General features: G+C 35.3%; 2 protein-coding genes across 3 annotated transcripts; both read right to left on the reverse strand.

The window, feature by feature from the left end:
- On the reverse strand, positions 145-5,407 carry LOC18778808 (probable E3 ubiquitin-protein ligase HIP1). Of its 2 annotated transcripts, none has more exons than XM_007212318.2 (7): positions 5,071-5,407; positions 4,817-4,877; positions 2,095-2,953; positions 1,384-1,781; positions 1,191-1,283; positions 808-975; positions 145-693 (listed from the first exon to the last, which is right to left on the reverse strand). In XM_007212318.2, exons 3-7 carry the CDS (start codon positions 2,933-2,935, stop codon positions 544-546), a joined length of 1,650 nt encoding a protein of 549 aa, XP_007212380.1. In that variant the 5' UTR covers positions 2,936-2,953; positions 4,817-4,877; positions 5,071-5,407; the 3' UTR covers positions 145-543. The 2 variants fall into 2 exon arrangements, with proteins under 2 accessions (XP_007212380.1, XP_020417071.1); XM_020561482.1 differs by having other exon boundaries at positions 1,384-1,763; positions 5,071-5,406.
- LOC18779130 (28 kDa heat- and acid-stable phosphoprotein) lies at positions 11,899-16,696 on the reverse strand. Its single transcript, XM_007213785.2, has 8 exons — positions 16,407-16,696; positions 15,398-15,435; positions 14,311-14,376; positions 14,123-14,206; positions 14,008-14,042; positions 13,153-13,238; positions 12,403-12,468; positions 11,899-12,257 (listed from the first exon to the last, which is right to left on the reverse strand). The coding sequence occupies exons 1-8, from the start codon at positions 16,471-16,473 to the stop codon at positions 12,223-12,225; spliced, it is 477 nt and encodes a 158-aa protein (XP_007213847.1). The 5' UTR covers positions 16,474-16,696; the 3' UTR covers positions 11,899-12,222.

Below are 18,157 nucleotides of genomic sequence, written 5' to 3' on the forward strand. Positions count from 1 at the left end.
GAGTACACCCCCGTGTAAAATCCTGAACCTGCAGTTAATAGGCACCCAAAACCATGTCAAAAGAATCAGACTAGGCAAAACGATCCAAAATAATATGGACCTGAAAAAGAACCTACCAATTATGTAGCAGGGCAAGTATAGCCAAAAAGCACCCACCGCAACAGGAGTGTAAACTTTAATCAATTAATCATAATTCAGCGTTCCATCAATTTGAATCGACAAAGATGAACTATAAAAATAAATAATTAAAAAAAATTGACACAAATGAACAAGAATGTGGCATAATTACCGAGAGTTATACAGCACATGAAGACTGAATTATAAAAAAAAAATTGAAAAAAGTCTGTACAAGTTTGATAGATACAGGACCAATGTTTTTGAAAAGCCAACAAATAATTGAGCTGGGATGGTGTTACTGTTGGTCAGTATATTTATATAATATATATATATATGCTGAGTGCATATACAAAAATACATAACAAAAGAAAATTAGTAGAAGAACAAAGGAAGGAAGCCCTTTGTCATTCAACTGTCACCCCATTTCTATACATTCTTCTTCCCGGTGGTCGTCAATGCTTCAGATTTGCAGATGGGGCACACATTCTTCACAAGCAACCACTTCTTTAAACAATCCACATGATACTCATGTCCACAATGAAGAGTTCCTATCTTCTCGCGTTTCTTATAATTATCCTGTAAAATCCAAAATGCAACAATGGTGAATAGAGCAATATATTTAAATATTCAGTTGCACATGAATGTCAAGAAGAAAAAATATTTTGTGAATTACTGAGAGTTTTATCATACCTGACATATAATGCAAGAATCAGCTTCCTTATCTGAGCATCCAGCTTCTTCCAGATTAAAATTTGTAGAAGATGATAAATAAGTCCTTGTCTTTAGTTGTTTTTTAATTCTCTCCTCAGACAATCCAGTGCTTACATGGCCAATTTGCTCCCCCAATGCAAGAAGCTCCTGCAATTGAAAGTGGAGATATCAGGTTGAAACTTTGCAGAGGCAGCATAAACATGAGAATAACAGAATAACAAGTGGGTAAGAATAACAAAGAGGAACATAAAAATATTCAAGAATCTATCTAAGCACCTCTTCATCTTTTTCTTCTCTACCTGATTGAGTTATCTATCTATATGAACAAGTAGGTAGGTAAGAACCAAACTTCGTTAATTTACCTCATATGACATGTCCTCTATGTCCAAGCGCATGTCTCTGTGCTGGTCAAGAAAGCTGCTATAAAAGTTTGGAACATCTACTATGACCCCCTCCTACAAAAAAGCACCAAAACAGGTCAGCCAAAATATTCTTCCACTACACAAAATAGGCAAACGAGAGAGAGAGAGAGAGAGAGAGAGAGAGAGAGATTACATCAGCCTGAAGAACTCTCAAGTGGGGAAGGTTCTGGTGTCTTAGAGCTGTCTCAGGAGTAACTCCTTGGTGAGGCCTGTATATCCTGAAGCCATTTGGTGGAACAAGTCCTGGTTGCCGACGACCAATCTCCAAACCATTCTGAGAAGGATTCATTGTGCTGCGCGAGGAACTTGTGGGTAATCTGTATGAAGCTGTCGTGGCTCCCTGGGGAGGAAAATTAAGATTGTGGCCTCTTAATCCTTGCATGGGCGGTGCTACTACGTGCTGACTATGATGCCGGTGGTTGAGCGGAGGAGGATGCCGGAGAATGGTGGAACTTCTGTTGCTAGATGAATCATGATATCTTTGCATACCCATGTTCGCACTGTCCATGGAACCTACAGTGACATTGCCCCCTGTAAGAGAGAGAGAGAGAGAGAGAGAGAGAGAGAGAGAGAGATCCCAATCAAAAACACATTTGGGTTTCTTAATTAGGCTCCATAAGTTGTAACAGAAATATTTTCCATGGGAAATAGACATGACATTGAGAGCAAGTTCTCAAAAGGAAATATGCACATGAGCTTCATTCAAAGCAGGCCTACATTACTTTAAGAGATGGCAACTGCTTCTAGAGATCAACCTTTATTCAACCTTTCTAACATGAATGACCTAAATTGATGCAAATAGGAATCCAATTACGGGGGAAGAAAATACAAAGCAAGTACTGACCATGCATAAAAGGAATATTAGGAGCTTGATTCCAGGCTGAAGCACCTCCATCTCCATTGTTGATAGTTAAATGTTGATCCAACCAAAGAGTTCCAGCTGGCTGAAAGCGCTGACCCACATAATTTCCTTGATTCAGATGGTTATGGTCATGTGTCATGGCAGAATCAAGCCCAGTCGTAGCTGACCTATTCCTCATACTACTCTGAGGTCCTGCTTCCATAATTGGTAGATTGCCAGTTCCCACATATTGAGGCAGGGCAAAGGTTACTGCATCCATTACAGCAACCCCATCAGGATTCCTTATATTCGAAGGAGGCACTGAAGAACTAGAGGTTGCTGAGGCATTAAAATATTGGAAATTCCCTGGTAGGCCTTCAGGATTTTTCCTCTTGCATGGACCTCTGACATCATCCATGATGCGACTATTCCTGCCATACTCTTCTGCAGAAACTCCAATGACTCCATAATGGCTAGAAGATGGCAGCGGATCAGAAGCCCCATGATTTAGAGGAACAGGTAACACCCCAGAACTCGATGAGGGGGTCATGTACGAATAATAATAGTTGGAAGGAGTTGTGACGCCCAAATCAAGATTATGATGATGCTGAACACCACTGTACTGGGCCATCCCGTAGAACGCAGCATTATCATAGCGCTCAGGTAAATGTTGGGCATCGAAACTGGTCCCTGAAGCTGTTATCATTGTGTGAATATTAGGTTGATGGATATTGGTGGCGCCCCCGAAATGGATGGAGGGTGGGGGACAGAGATAACCTTCCCCTTGTTGATTCATTTCCAAATCAATCATCTGACTAGGGCATAGCATGTTTCTTTGCCCCATTGATTTCACAAGTGATACCTATTCACCAACCAAGGTTTTTATAAAAATCAGTCACATGAGTAGCAAGGAGATTATAGACCAAAGTCAACAACTAACATTTAGAGAGAGAGAGAGAGAGAGAGAGAGAGAGATAATATATTCGGGAAAAAAAATAGGGTTATATAGTCTTCCAGATTAGGAAGCTCAAGTCGTGTAACTAAGCACAACCAATGTGACTGTTAGTCACAAATGTAGCACAATAAAAAAGCACCTAACAGATTCCGTAAAATTTCATTAACTTCCCAATTAATTTTCCAAAATCAAGGTCAATTACTGAGGATATGGGTGACTGACATTTGATACTCAACAGGTAGAAAGCAGCATAGAAAGTCAAACAAAAGACTATTTCATGCAACTGTAACGACATGATCGCATTGACCACAAAATCCTTCAGGGATGGAAAGAAGCATAAAGGAAACCCTTGCACAGCAAACACTATCTTGAAAAAGAAAACAGATCCATCCATCCACCCCCTCAAGATGAATGTAAACAGTTTAGGTTGCCTTGGACACAAAACTGGAAAATCCAATTGTCCAGTATCTTTCAAAGGTGATAAGAATCAGGAATCACCAGTGAAAAATGATTAAAATAAGCATCCTTCACATAATAATTTCTGCTTCTCTTGGTTTACAACTCTCTACCACAAGTAACCTTTAAAGGTACCAACTATATCCCATATTAAAAGTAGAATGAATGACAGGTTCATTGATTAAAAACTCTTACTACAAAAATATGTAGTTACAGATATTACAGTGATAAATAAATATAGAAGCACCACTTGAAAGAATTTGATTCCAAGGGTCGAGGAACTTTAGGAGAAAATCCTCACTCTTCCAAATGTATACCAACATATATTGCCTTCATAAATCATCTCTCTTAAACCATACAAAGAAGTCCTGTCCATGACTTTGTCCAAACAAATCCTGCATGTACCTCCACTCTTTTTGCAGACTAAATCAAAACATTCCCCATTAATGATTACCCCGTCTCCAAAGAACCCCATTCCACCAAAGCACATTAAGAGCATGTTTAACACTGATTTTGGAAGGCAAAAACCGCTTTCAGATAACCAAAAATGCTTCTTAGCGTTGCCCGAAAATTTTTAAAGTGCATCTAAATTACAAAAGCGACGCACTTTTTACAGTTTTTCTGGAGCAGCCCTCTTCAGAAAGCATTTGGATTTTTAATTTAAAAAATTTGTGTTTCGAAAAAAGCAGTTCTAGCATGAGCATACTGCTTCCAATAGAAGCATTCCTAAATGGGCCCTAAATGTAGCATTGATCTCATGGTCGCAAACTACACATTCTTTTTTATTAAATGGAGATGTGAACCTAGGATCTCCACCCTCACCCCATCGCAAACTATACACTCCAAAGCAATATCCGGAACCAGATACGGAAAAAGGCATACCCGAGGAGAACTAATATTATGAGATTCTAAGGTCTATGGAAAGGGGGCAATTAAAATAATTATATATAAAAAAAAAGGTTGTATATTAATAAGCCTCATGGAGACAAAACAAAGAATACCATACAATCTAATAAAAACATAGAAAAGAACACAACAATCAAAAGTAGACGGATAAACGATAACTTCAACAAACCTGGTCCTGTATAAATTCACGTACGGTTAGAATTACACAAACTACCCAGGATTTCTGCATACCAGTTTAAAGGGGGCAATTTCTATATAACAGCATTTTTAAATTTCATTTATTTTTAATGGTTTCTTTGATTTTTTTTGGAAAACCAGATACCCAAGTCATTTTAACAAAAATAATTACAAGAGCAAACAAATTTTAAAAAATTTAAAATAAAAGAAAATTGGTACAAAATTATTTACCTAATTGTCATAAACAAAGGGATTATAATCGAAGAACGAACCGGATTTCTTCAAACAGTGCCTGCAAAAGAAAAAAAAAATCCTAATTTAATTACAAGATTACACAAACAGAAATCGTCGAAATTGTAATCGGAAAGATAAAAAAAAAACCCTAGAACTCCAATTGAACGCTAACGGCCACAAAAGCTTGAAAATTTAAAGAAAATAAAAGGTGATTGTGAAAAATATACAGAAATTGGCATAAAAAAACTCACCCAAACGAAAAACCGATCAAAGCCAACGAGATCAAAAGGGTCTCTGAGGGAGAAAGAGAGAGAAAGACAGAATTGTGTTTCAATATAACTGAGAGAGAGAGAGAGAGAGAGAGAGAGAGAGAGAGCAATTGAAATTCTATGTTCTTCTTTTATATACACAGAAAACAGAATAGAAAGGGAATATTTATTTTATGCACGGTTTTACGGCTCTGAGTTTCTAATTCTGACCGTTTGTAATTTAATTTCCGAAAATATTTTTTATTTTTTATTTTTTATTTTTTCAATTCCAGTTTTTCATTGGTCAGTGGTCACCTCTTTTCATATCCAGTTATTGAAGAAGAAAATATAGCTGATACGCTTAGGTGGTTCTGTTTTTATTAGCTAATTGGGTTTAAAATCTAATTAATTTTTTTATTTTGTGAAGAATTAATTCTTTTATTTTCAAACAACCACAAAATAAAATCTTGTTGGATTTTTTTGTAATTTTATTTTTATTCGAAATTGAACTTACCCAATAACGACCTTTTTCCTGCATCTGTTTTCTTTTTCTTGTAGGCAGCAAGTTACACACACTTGACCTGTTTATTTTCCGCCCTTTGTTTTTAAGTAAAGAAATTAAACGGTTAAAAAAAGAGACTAAAATCTCTCCATTATTTGACTTTCACTAATCAAATCCAGTATGAAACTACTTGTATTGATTTTGTGACTTCAATTAGATATATCTTGGAATTAAAGTAAACTTTGGATTAAAGTCTTTGTTTACACTTTCTTAAATAATCAAAATTTAATATAATACAATTCACCCATGTTTTTCCCATTATTATCTCTTTGTATTTTGTTCTCTCTCTTTTTTTTTCTTTTTTTTTCTGTAATAACTGCCACACATAGGGCGGATCTAGCCATTTTTCGACTAGGCGGCCGCGCGGCCAATAAATTTAAGGAAAAAAAAAAGGTACATATATACTTAACATATATAAAAGAGAATTGACTAATAATAATAATAATAATAATAATAATAATAATAATGTAGCGATACTTGAAGAATTTAAGACTTTCAAACTTCTTGTAGGGTAAAATTTTAGATTTAAATAGTGTTGTTTTGTATTGTATTGCATTTACTTATAGTTTTTATTTTTGTTAAGCTTTTATTTATGTATAAAGATACATTAGTAAGTTTCGCCCAACCGACTTTCAAATTCTAAATCTACTACTAATCGAGACAATATAAACTTTTTCATTTACAATTAAAGTTCAACTCTTACTTCTATTTTTTTTTCCCCTCTAATCAATTAAATATATATGTTGTGGATAGTTGACAGGTACCACCACCATGATGAGATTGAATTATGGTAATCATATCCACATGTCAACAAAAACAATTCACGTGGTAATGACACTTTAAAAAAAAATCAAAGAATGATATTAGTTTTATCAATGACATTGAATTAAGATGGACCTTTAGAGGGTGGCATTTGGTTAAGTCCATCTTAAACATAAATAAATTAATTAATTATCAATACTTTGGTGACCAATAAAACCCACTTCCTAGAAACTCATTTACAGTACACTCTGGTTGACCTACACATCTAAAAGCCAAACGTTTTTCTTGTGCTTCTTCTTTGTCATTCTTCACTAACAAAAGCCGCCGTTCTGGTTTTTGGGTCGGAATACCTGTTTTTGACTTTCCTCATAACAACTTATGTTATTGTCATGGTATGCAAACTGATAACAAAGAAAAAGAAAAGGGAAAAAAAGACTAAAAAGGTTCCTTCAATATGAAATTTGTTTGATTTTTGGACCAGCGGTATTTGCATCAACTTTGTTGGAGGAGGTTTTGAATTCGACTCACATGAATGATAAGGACAATATTATATATGTAATGAGTTCGATTTGTGACAGTGTAATTTTATTATTTATTAGCTTGTTGTAAGTAGTTTGTCAAGAAATAATATATATATATATATATATATAATTCATTGGAATTTAAAAAGATTTTTCTCAAATTTAGAAGTTTTTTTTTTTTGTTGTTGAGAAATTCTATGATTGCATTTATAATTCAGCTAAAAAAGCCATTAGCCTCAAAGGGCTAATACAAACTAGCCACAAAAGGGTCATTACAATAACAGAGCGGTCTAATATCAAAATTAAGACAATCTGGTGTGTCTCCAATAACGATCAGGCAGGATCGAAGAAACTCTGGCATAGGCATCCCAACTAAGATTGCAAACTTAGAATAATAAAAAAGATATAGAGTTTGAAAAAACCAAGTTATAACAATACAAATAAAACTCTCACAAAGGAGAGATGAAAAAGTCTCACAAAGGAAAGATGAAAAACTCTCACAAAAGGAGAGGTGAAAACTACACAGAGAACCCAAAGAGTCTCTGCAACTTATTCCAAACATAAAGAAATTGCAAAAAAGATGGTGGTGGAGATCTGACGCCGAAATGCAGGTGAAGATCCGACGCTAAGCCGCAACCGTCTATAATGGTTGGATGAAAATCATAACAAAACTAAGACAAATAGGGATAACCCTTTGTCTATGAAAATAGGGGAAGAGGTGAAAGGAGGAAGAGAAAAAGGGAGAGGGGGGAAGAACAATGGCTTCCTCCCCCCTCATAGTGCTCACACAAACGTTATCAATGTGCCATGGAGATTCGAAGTTGAGACCACTGGTGTGCAAATAAATGCATTTTTCCACCTAGCTAGACCGTTGGCTATCTTATTAAAGTTTTAAAAATCCTATATAGGCCTCATCATTTGGCCCGCTGGCTCATGGGCTAATGGGGGCCTGCCCGGCCCATCGAAAAAAAGCCCGGCCCAGTCCGTTATGGGCTTTGAGATTGCGGGTCGGGCTTGGGTGTCTGAAGCCCTGCCGGGCCCATAGGCCCGGCCCGATTAAGCCCAAGAAAGCCCGACCCGGCCCACCCACAAAAGCTCAGCCCGTTAGGCCGCATACATATATAATTATGTATAAATAAGAGTTTAGGTTTAGGATTATATCACTTAAATCACATATATAATTTGTTTCATTTCATTTACTTTTCTTTACTCATTCCTAGTTTATAATTGGATGATTTGCACATTAATTTGTGTTAATTATTAATTCAACAATTATATATATAAATAAGATGAACAACATATCACATCACCAAATATAATCATATCACGAAACATAATCGTACCACCAAATATAATCATGCTTTTCTTGAACACATCACCAAATATTTGCATATTTATTCATACCATCCTTTAAAAATATATATTTTTGACACTTGTTAAAATTATTTCTTAAAACGTATTACAATCTAATTATGTAATAACCTCAAAAATAATACTTGATTTTATTATTTATGTGGAAAATCTTATAAGTTGTGTGACTTTATTGGGTGTTTTATGAATTTGGTTTAATGTGAAAATATTAGAATTAAGTGAGTTTAATCTCAAATTTGGACTAACATGCCCTTATGATTAAGTTTATGACTTCTTTTTTTTTAATGAAGTAGGGCCTGTTGAGCTTAGCCCGGCCTAGCCCGATGGGCTTTCTCAAGCTCGACTCATGGGTTGGGCTTAGACTTTGAATTTTCTAAAAAAAAATTCGGCCCAACCCGATATTTTCTCTCTCTTCTTTAAAGTTCGGCCTGATCCGGCCCATTGACGAGCCCTAAATATTGTTGTATTCAATTATAACTTTCAGAAATTCTCAAAAAATCAGTAAAATTATATATCAAATAAAACCCTAATAAGAAATTATTATTTAGTACTGTATTGAAAGAAGAAAAAAGGAGGAGGAATAATTGCCATAAGAGTTAATGTCAACAATCCACATCACCCAAAAGTATAGCAAAGAGTATAAGAAAACATGAACTGACTGAAGGTTCAAAATGCCAAAAGGATATTCCTCACATTTAGAGTTGTAAATTACATTTCTTATTATTATTATAGGGATAAAGTTTTGGCTCTTGTCATGTGGTCCATTCTCTTCTCACCCAAAAAACATAGGATGGAGTTGGTGGTGGGGCAATTGAGTATTTGATCTTCTTTCGTTTCTTTCTGTATATTGCTGCTGGCGAAAGAATGATACTCATTGGTACCTTTTCCCTTTCCATTTTAATCAACTGGTGATAAATGAACCGCAAGAAAGGATAATCTTCGGGCCATCTTTTTCCTTTTTTCTTTCGACTTATTATACTCAACTAAGTTATGCCCTTTTTTTAAAAACAAAATATTTGACTACTCTAATGTATATGGACTAAGATCGAATTCATGTGTAAAAGGGTAGGTATCAGTGGCGACCTATTAAGAAGTAAGGAGGCGCACCTTCTCTCACCGAAAAAGTCATTATAAGTGCTACATATTGCACTTCTGCTCAGCATGAGAGGTGAACTCTAGGTGTTCGACGAAAAGCCTAAATGAAATGAGTCTACTGCTGCATTACACTTGTTTTTTTTCTCTTTTTAAATCCTAGTCAAAATTACACCTTCGTTAAAAAGTTCATGGATCCACTAGTGACAGATACACCGTCTTAATCAATTGAACTTATGTTTATTTTAATTTTAGTAGAGTTCTTCCAACTTCAAAACACTATAATTCCTCTGTTTTCTTTTTTTCTTTATTTTCTTTAGGATGCCGCGCAGCCCAAACCTTTCCAATTTTCAATTTTTTTGAACCAAAATTTAGGCTTACTTAAATTGCATCCATTACTTATCAAAGAGTCTAGATAAAGAAGCTGATGTTTAACTGCCCTATCGTCGTTCATGAAAAAATACATTTATACAATTAACTAAACCTAATTATTCAATTCTTACGTGCATGTTGGACCCCAACAAAATATAAATCTTTATGCGTTGATTTCTCTGGCCATGTGAGAGTTTTTTACATAGTTGAGGCAAATAATATTTGGAAAAAATAAAATAGGCCTCATCTACAATTGTATAAAGTCAGGGGGCTACGCATTGATATATGACTCTTGGATCCAAAATCATGGTGGAGTTGTCCTTTTGTCCATGGAACGTCTACACCCAAGATCAAGTCGTAACTACCACGTCGACGGCGAGCTTATTTGGTCTAATGATATTTCTCTTCTTGATGTAGGAAAATGTCCAAAGTTCGGTTCCTCCAATCCGATGAACAAACGAAAAAAGAAAACTACAAGCTTGCTTGGGTCAACAGCGTTCGGTTTAGACTACTTGTTTAGTGAGAAGGGACAACTTCTCCACAACGTGTACAGGGGTTGAATGTAATTCTCTCATGAGGCTGCTAATGATGTCTTTAAGATTGTAGATCTCACTTTATAATTTAGTGTTTCCTGTTGCATTTTCACCTTCTGTGAAAATGCCTAAAGTTGTCAAAACAAGAAGTTGATTACAGAAAACTTGAGCATGGACAAAAGCAAAGCACAAAGAACATTCCAAATTTGAGAAACATTCATGCATAAAGATAAAAAAAATTTAAAAGGTATGTGGATCATGTAGCCGCCCAGTTGATGTAAACAAACCAAATCAAGCATCAAGGTATCTTCCTTATTCTTTCTCCAGCTTGTAATTTGCTTAAACAGTGGTTTAAGACCAGATTCTTTCACTTTCTACAACCTCAAATGGAAGAACAACAGATATGCTGCCAATCGAAAACCCACCGTCCACAACTTGCTACAGTTCCATTTCCATCATATCCGAAACTTCATAGATTCTTTGTTCTTTTATCCGTTCAGAAATCGGATGTTGTTGGACCAATGCTACTTATTGGCTCAAGTGGCATTTGCTTGAGATTGAGGTAGATAAGGTGTAGAGTTCAAAGAAAAAGAGAGGAGGGCTTAGCTAAACATGGGAGAGAGATGGGTATCAAGATACCAACTTGTAGAGCTAAAAGAAGCATTGTATGTCATCGAGTCTAGTCTCGATCTAGTGATATTTGTCTCTGTTTGATTAAACGAAATTTCAAGTTTTCCGCACATAAATGGTGAGAACAATATATATATATATATATACATACATTTATTTATGATGGATCTGATACCTAGCTATGGGTAGGCCTATTATTGTGGTGTAGCTTTGATGGCATGTTGTAAAAACATCTTGTCCATATCCTTTTGTTTGTCCGAAAAAGGAAACCTTGGGTATATGAAACAGGGCATGTTTACGTATCAGTAATGGAGAAAGTAAGGAATCAGATAATTTAGGAATCGGGGAACTACTGAATCGGTATGGGAAGAATCATTCCCATTAAGCTGTTTACTAAACATACGAAATTAGTAAAGGAATGGGGTTGATTCCCATTGTTATTGTTTACTAATTTTCATGAATCAGAATCCAAATTAATTTGATTACTAAAATGCCCTACACATTTTCACCACATCACATATATAAAATTCACCCAAAACCAAAAGCTATAGGAAAAGGGGTTTTGAATTAATGAGTAAGAGGGATAGATAGATAGATGGAGTGACTTACATAGTTTCTGCTGCTCCAGGGAGGCTGTGTTGTAACGTTAAGGGTTTGAGTTGTTTGAACTCCTTCTGGCGTGTATTTTTATTTTTTTTTAAGGTTTGAGTTATTTTGGAATTATAGTAAAGTGGTAAGGGTATTTTTGGAAGTTAATAAGAGAAAGCAGGAATGGGAATCGTATCGACTAGTCCCCCCTAGTCGATCTGATACCTAGTTTTGAGGGAATGTGATTACGGATTTTGAGGTGGGGCCCACTTATTTTTTCATTCCTGATTGCAAGTAAACGCAGGGGAAGTCAGGAATGGAAATCATTCCCTTTCCTCCCATACCCATTACTGATACGTAAACATGCCCTAAGTTCGTTTGAACCGCTCACCAAAACAACTACACGGCAAATTATACAGGGAAAAGTGAGTTGAACAAGAAATGCACACAAAGCTCTGTGTATCCTCATGTCAACCTCAACCAAACCCTATATTGAGATTATTAAAACTTCTAGTTTCAATGACCAAGAGATGTTCTCCCCCACACCATGTTTTACTTGACACCGAAACAAACTGACAGTTATAAATACACTAGTCATGTCAAATAAGAAAGCAAAAACTTCGGTAACTTAAGCTAGCTTGGGATACAGATAATACATATAAGAAGGTCAAACATTAAAAATAAGCAGCCCAAGTGAATCTACTGGGCTTCGCCATAACTTATTTCACTTGCGTCCCTCGCCTTTTTTCTGGTCCCTGGCTGAGAAAATCATAGATCACTATCAGTACAGAGGGCAAAAAGAGGACCATCAAGATTTAGATAGCACTATTCCGGCCTTGAACAAAGAAAACAGGAGAGGCAGAGCAGGTGTATCACAAAGGGGAACACAGTTTGAGTTACATACCAGCCTTTTCTTCTTCTCGCTTCTTAGCGGCTTCTGCCCTTTGTTGGCGAATCAGGGCTAAGCGTTCTGCAAGAACAATTTAAATAGAAGAATGAAACAGTGAAATAGAGATGATGTTCAGAGGTGATCAAAAGAATAGTCAAGTTCCAATCCGTCAAAAGACATTTAGAACCAAGCATGGCTACATGATCAGATCCATACTCACCACCACCAAACTACACTAACTGAGCAACAAGTAGACAAAAATCCCAAACCCCTTACAAAGTTCCAATCCAAATTCTTGGTCTTGCTAAATGTCTAGCTAATAATCCAATAAATCCTCTAATACTTGTACAAGCAATATCTCACCACCTCAGTTGAAAAATTTATTCAGGAAGAACCATGGATGGCCTGGAAAAGTCTATAATTGGTCTATACAACTTGATTGCACACAATTCTACTGTATCACTGTTACAGAAATAAAGGAATGTATTCAAAAACAAGAGATGCAGACCTAATATTCTCTCCAACTAATTTTTACTCAACTTTAGGCACAACATACATCTAGTTTGTAGCCACCAATAAGTAGAGCCACATATCAGCAATGAAATATAAAGACAACAAAATATGATAGTCTTAAGCAAATATATCTGAACCCATGTTCTGTGCATACTAATTGAGAAAATTCAGTTAGCATATCATTACATGCCTAAAGTAATTTCAATAAACTGCCAAAAAATGGAGCTAGAATTTATCAGTTTCAAATATTACCTAAATCTTTTTTTGCTTGTTCCGTTTTTCCCTGTTCCTGCAACCTCATGTACCGCTCATGAGCCTTTTGCTTCTCTATCTCCTCTCTGCAAACAGATAGAATTAAGTTGACACACTAATTAAGCTTTGATCACTCAAATATTTGGCTCCAAGAACAACCAATTCGAAAATATTGATCATAAGCCTTTGCAAATCAATTATACAGAAATCATAAATTATGATTTACCCCTCTATTTGACAAATATGTATCCCACTTGCCCCATTGTCGGGAACACTCAAAACAAAGTGGCGAAATAAAGTTCAGTTGCATAAAATGCACACATGTAAGGTTACCCGAATCAATTAATAAGAACTGTTGGACAAGTGGTTCTCCTTGTTTAACAATCAGACCCTCGAATTTAGACCAATTTCAGAAGCTAAACATAGCCAAATCTTATAGCAATTCACAGCCAACTCCACCACCCATACCACCAATAGTTTCACTTATTTTTCAAAGTCTTTCCTCAAGCGTAACGTTCCAACAAATGAAAACCAAAACCATAACCAAAAGGGCAGTGAAAATAGTCTGGTATGATATGTAAATTAAAACAAGGAACTGCCAGGAACAAAAAAAGGTCATCCTATAGTATGTAGGACCTTCTGGTGCTTATAGATAGAACCAGATGCTACTATTAAAGCCTGATACTCAATCGGACAGTTTTGATTTTAGAGAATAATAACATATTTCTGGAAAAACAAAAGAAAAATAAGATACAAGCATCATCAATGAGGAAGCAGATTTTGTTTCATAGAACGCTTGCTACAGAAATTGGCCCCCAGATACTGAATGCACAAGAGGCGAGGAGCAATGCATACCTTTCACGCCTTGAGAGCTCAGAAGTTTTCTCAATCTACAAAAAGAATAACACCAAACAATTATGGTGATTGAGTTATTACCACAAGTAAATAAAAAATATGGTCACGAGCTTACATCGACATTTTTAGCCTTCACATTCTTTGGTTTTACTAGATTGGGATTCTCAATTTCGATGATTCCCTGAGTGCCTTTCCGCTTCTGTTAACATATGGCCACAATTTCAGTAAGTTGGAATCATAAGAAATGCAAATGCTACCAGATGAATAATGGAATAGCAATAAAGCACCAATGAGTATACTGACTTCAGATTCTTCTTCTTCTGATGATTCCTCTTCAGACTCTACTTCTTCCTCCGCTTCAGCTTCTTCCTGATAATATTAAATCAATATGACTTTTATATACAGAAGCACCACCAAAAACTTAAATTCATAGCAACAGAGGAGGATAAAATCAACAAAAACCACCACATAGTCTCCTCATACATTAAAAAAGATGATGTCGATGACAATAGAGTAATTTTCTGCCTTCAATAATCACGTTATTTCAGACAATATCCAACAATGATTATATTGATTTGCTTCTTTCAAAATACTATCTCATACTTGAAAACTTTATGCTCTTTAATACTTTCCTACATTCACGGCCTATCATATCATTCTTGAGGAATTAATGTGTGTTTCAGTGGATCAAAAGTCCTACTCCCCAATGCTAGCCTACAATAGAAGCAAAATCAAGAGAGCCAGTTGACTGTTGAGAGCTCGACACGAAAAGTAGGAAAACTATAACACATAAGCTACTCTTTAAGCAATTCATGTTAGGAATTCCTTTTTTTACATACAAGGGATTCATATTAGGAACATTTTTATTATGAGGTTTGGGCAGCTGGGTTGAGTCTGGGTTTTTCATGGAAGGCAAAAGCTACTCCTTGGAGTACTGCCGCATGTCCATAAACTTCCAAAAGGAGACATGCTCTATGGGGAAAACAAACCTTTGTTTCACGTAGTAACCCTCCAAATCATGTAATGCTTAGTCATCCAAGACAGATGCATTGTGGTTCGGCCATGCTTCATATGATTCCTATTAGCCAGAAAGTTTTGGTTACAGAACATCTTGGTTCTGCAACTTCTGCTAAGATCATTTCTTGTTGATACAATGAAGAATTTGAAACATGATTACATCAATATGGATGTATCCAGTGCATTAGTTCAACATGCCAACGTAATGTACCCTCTGTGTGTGTGTATTTTCAAACAAAATACTACAAGAAAATCCTATAGAAACCATCGCCTCTATATCTGACAATCATGACTGCATCATGGAAAGTGCAGTGTCTTCAATTAAAATATATGAGAAAAGTGTAAAACTGAGGAACAAAGGACAAATTATTACCCTTTTAAAACTACGTGGACGAGCAGAGGTACCAGCAACTGCAACCATTTGAAGTATAGACACAAAGGAAAATAAAGTCAGCTAATAGCAGATGAAAGTACAAAAGCATTTGAAACAAGTTTACCAATTATCAATAGTATTTGAAAATAAGAAAACTGTCTGACACTTAAGCAAAGGCAATGTTATTTAACCATCACCCAAATATACAAGATCACAAATTGTTAACTTCAGACAGTAATATAGAATACAACTGATGAACCTGTCAATAACTACTCAAGTATCATAGACAACAACCTTAAATTTATTATCATATTAACCAATAAAGCCATCCCAAGAAACCATGATGAAAAAATCAAGGAGTGGAGGGAAATATTCTTTCCTAGCCTGACATATAATGAAACCTACAATCAACAATTAAACTTCATATGCTCCTTAATACAGAGTAAATTTCAAAACATCCACACGAACATCATGGTCTTTTGCAGCAAAAGTAGTGATGAAATGCAAATTTAATTGACTGAGAATGTTTTCACAGCATAAGGGATCAAAAGGGACTCACGTACACCCTATTAGGAATTAAAGCTTAGTTAAATTGAATTCTATACTTAATAGATACAGTCCAAATTTCAATCCAATAGAATCAACCATTTTTAACAAGTTTTCCTTTTTGTGTTCTTACAGAGGGCATCCAATTTACTGGTCCAAACTTAAGGTGAATCAATACGAACAGAACCAACATGCCAACGAAACGTCAATGAAATATGCTTCAAAGAAAAAAATTTGATGACAAATTTACGAGCTTTCAGATTGACAGCTAAAATTGCAAAACCAGAAATGCCTAAAACTTGCACAAACTTATCTAGATCTAGATAAGCGCAAACAACTGAGACCCTGCGCAACGCATGCATACATACATACATATACATACATATACATATACATATATATATACATATATAAATTTGAACCAGATTTGACAAATAGAGAGAAATAGATAGAGAGAGATTACCCATCTCTTCGTGGGTGGAGAAGTGGCGGTGACCGGTGGGCTTGCCCTTGAACTTTCCTCTTCCCATTTTCGATTGAAGTTTCAAGACGAGACAAAGAGAAAGAAGAAGAAAGCTAGGGATTAGAAAGGCTTTGTCTGCGTATATGTTGCTGCAGCTAGTGCTGCTTTTGGCTTTGCCTCTTGCACTTCAAACCTACTGTGTGTGAGAGTGTACCTGGTATTTTTCAGTTTCTGTCTATTTAAGCCTCCTGGTCCATCTCATCCAAGACACTCTACTCCATAATTAGGCTCTTACTTTAGACCATATATTTAAATAAAAATAAATGACATTTTTGGTCGAAAGTATGTAACATTTGAAACATTTTTCATGTCAACAGGTTTAATTCAATGGAAAAAAGAAAAGCATTTACTTAGGCCATCTCCAGTTATAGGGCTAAATGTAGTCTAGGGCTAGCCCCCTAAAATATTAAGTTTTTATAAAATAGTGCATGGCTAAATTTTTCCATCTCCAACCATGCAGGACTATATTTTAGGATCCTTCATATTTTATTATTTTCAGAATGAGGAGTGGGGAGTGCTTTAATGATTGGTTGTTGAGAAGCACATGAATGAAGCCCATTATAAATTTGGCCTAGGGCAAAGCTGGGCTACATTTAGCTTGATTGGAGGGCTAAAGGGCCAAATGTGGCCCTTCAAATTTGGCCAAAATTTTATTTAGCTCATGGCTAGAGATGAGTTTTGCATTAATTTAGGTCTATATTTGAGATATAGCCCATGGCTGGAGATGGCCTTACTAACCAGAGATCTTATGTTCGAATCTCCATACCATTATTTATGTATATGTATGAAAAATCATTCTCCTCTCTAGTTTAGACCATCGTTTATACAAAAAAAAAAAAAAAAAAAAAAAAAACATGCTTCATCACATCTCATATTCTAAAACTTTGATATCATAATAGCAAGACTAGAGATTATGTAACCCATTTGAGTTATTAGGTTTAAGTGAGAACACTGCATAAGAAAATGAGTTGCGATTATGATAAATTATCTAAAAACTAACCAAATATTTGATGGAATGAAGCTTCTTAGAAGGATTTTTAGAAGATAGATTGATAAATAAACAAATTTATTCAGCATCCCATTTTACCCTAAAATCCTTCTAATGCAACTACACAACTACCCAAAGTGTCAACGAAGTGGCAATAGCTCCAATAACTTTTTCAAACTTGATATATTTCACATTGCATTGTATATGTTTTTTTGTCAAATCGAGCATGAGAGTAGGACTGTATGATTGATTGATTTTATTTATTTCTCTTTGAAATAACCCGATCAATTGTTTTAATTTTGGCATGAAATAAATTTATTCCATTTCTTACTATTCCTATAAAACTATATTTTGTTGTTCTAAAAGAAGAAAGAAAAAAAAATTAAATATTGTTCCCCAAAAGCATAATACTCAGTTTTATGGCAGGTTGGGTGGTGTGAGTCAAAGTACATATCATTGTCAAGAATATCATAAAATAGAGGAATATAAGGATATGAAATCTCTACTTTTCTCTTGTCCAATTGTTTAGAGAACCAGATGCTACCTTTAGAAGGATTTTTTTAAGTCGGAATATTGATTTTTTATATATATTTTAAATACAAACCAAATTGAAAAGCGAGAAATCAACGAAGAATATCGATAGCATGAGTGAATATTCTTAAATACTTAAACTATAAGCTTTTTGCATAATGATAAAGTTGAG

This window comes from Prunus persica, chromosome G4 (genome assembly GCF_000346465.2).
Source record: "Prunus persica cultivar Lovell chromosome G4, Prunus_persica_NCBIv2, whole genome shotgun sequence".
Taxonomy (NCBI): domain Eukaryota; kingdom Viridiplantae; phylum Streptophyta; class Magnoliopsida; order Rosales; family Rosaceae; genus Prunus; species Prunus persica.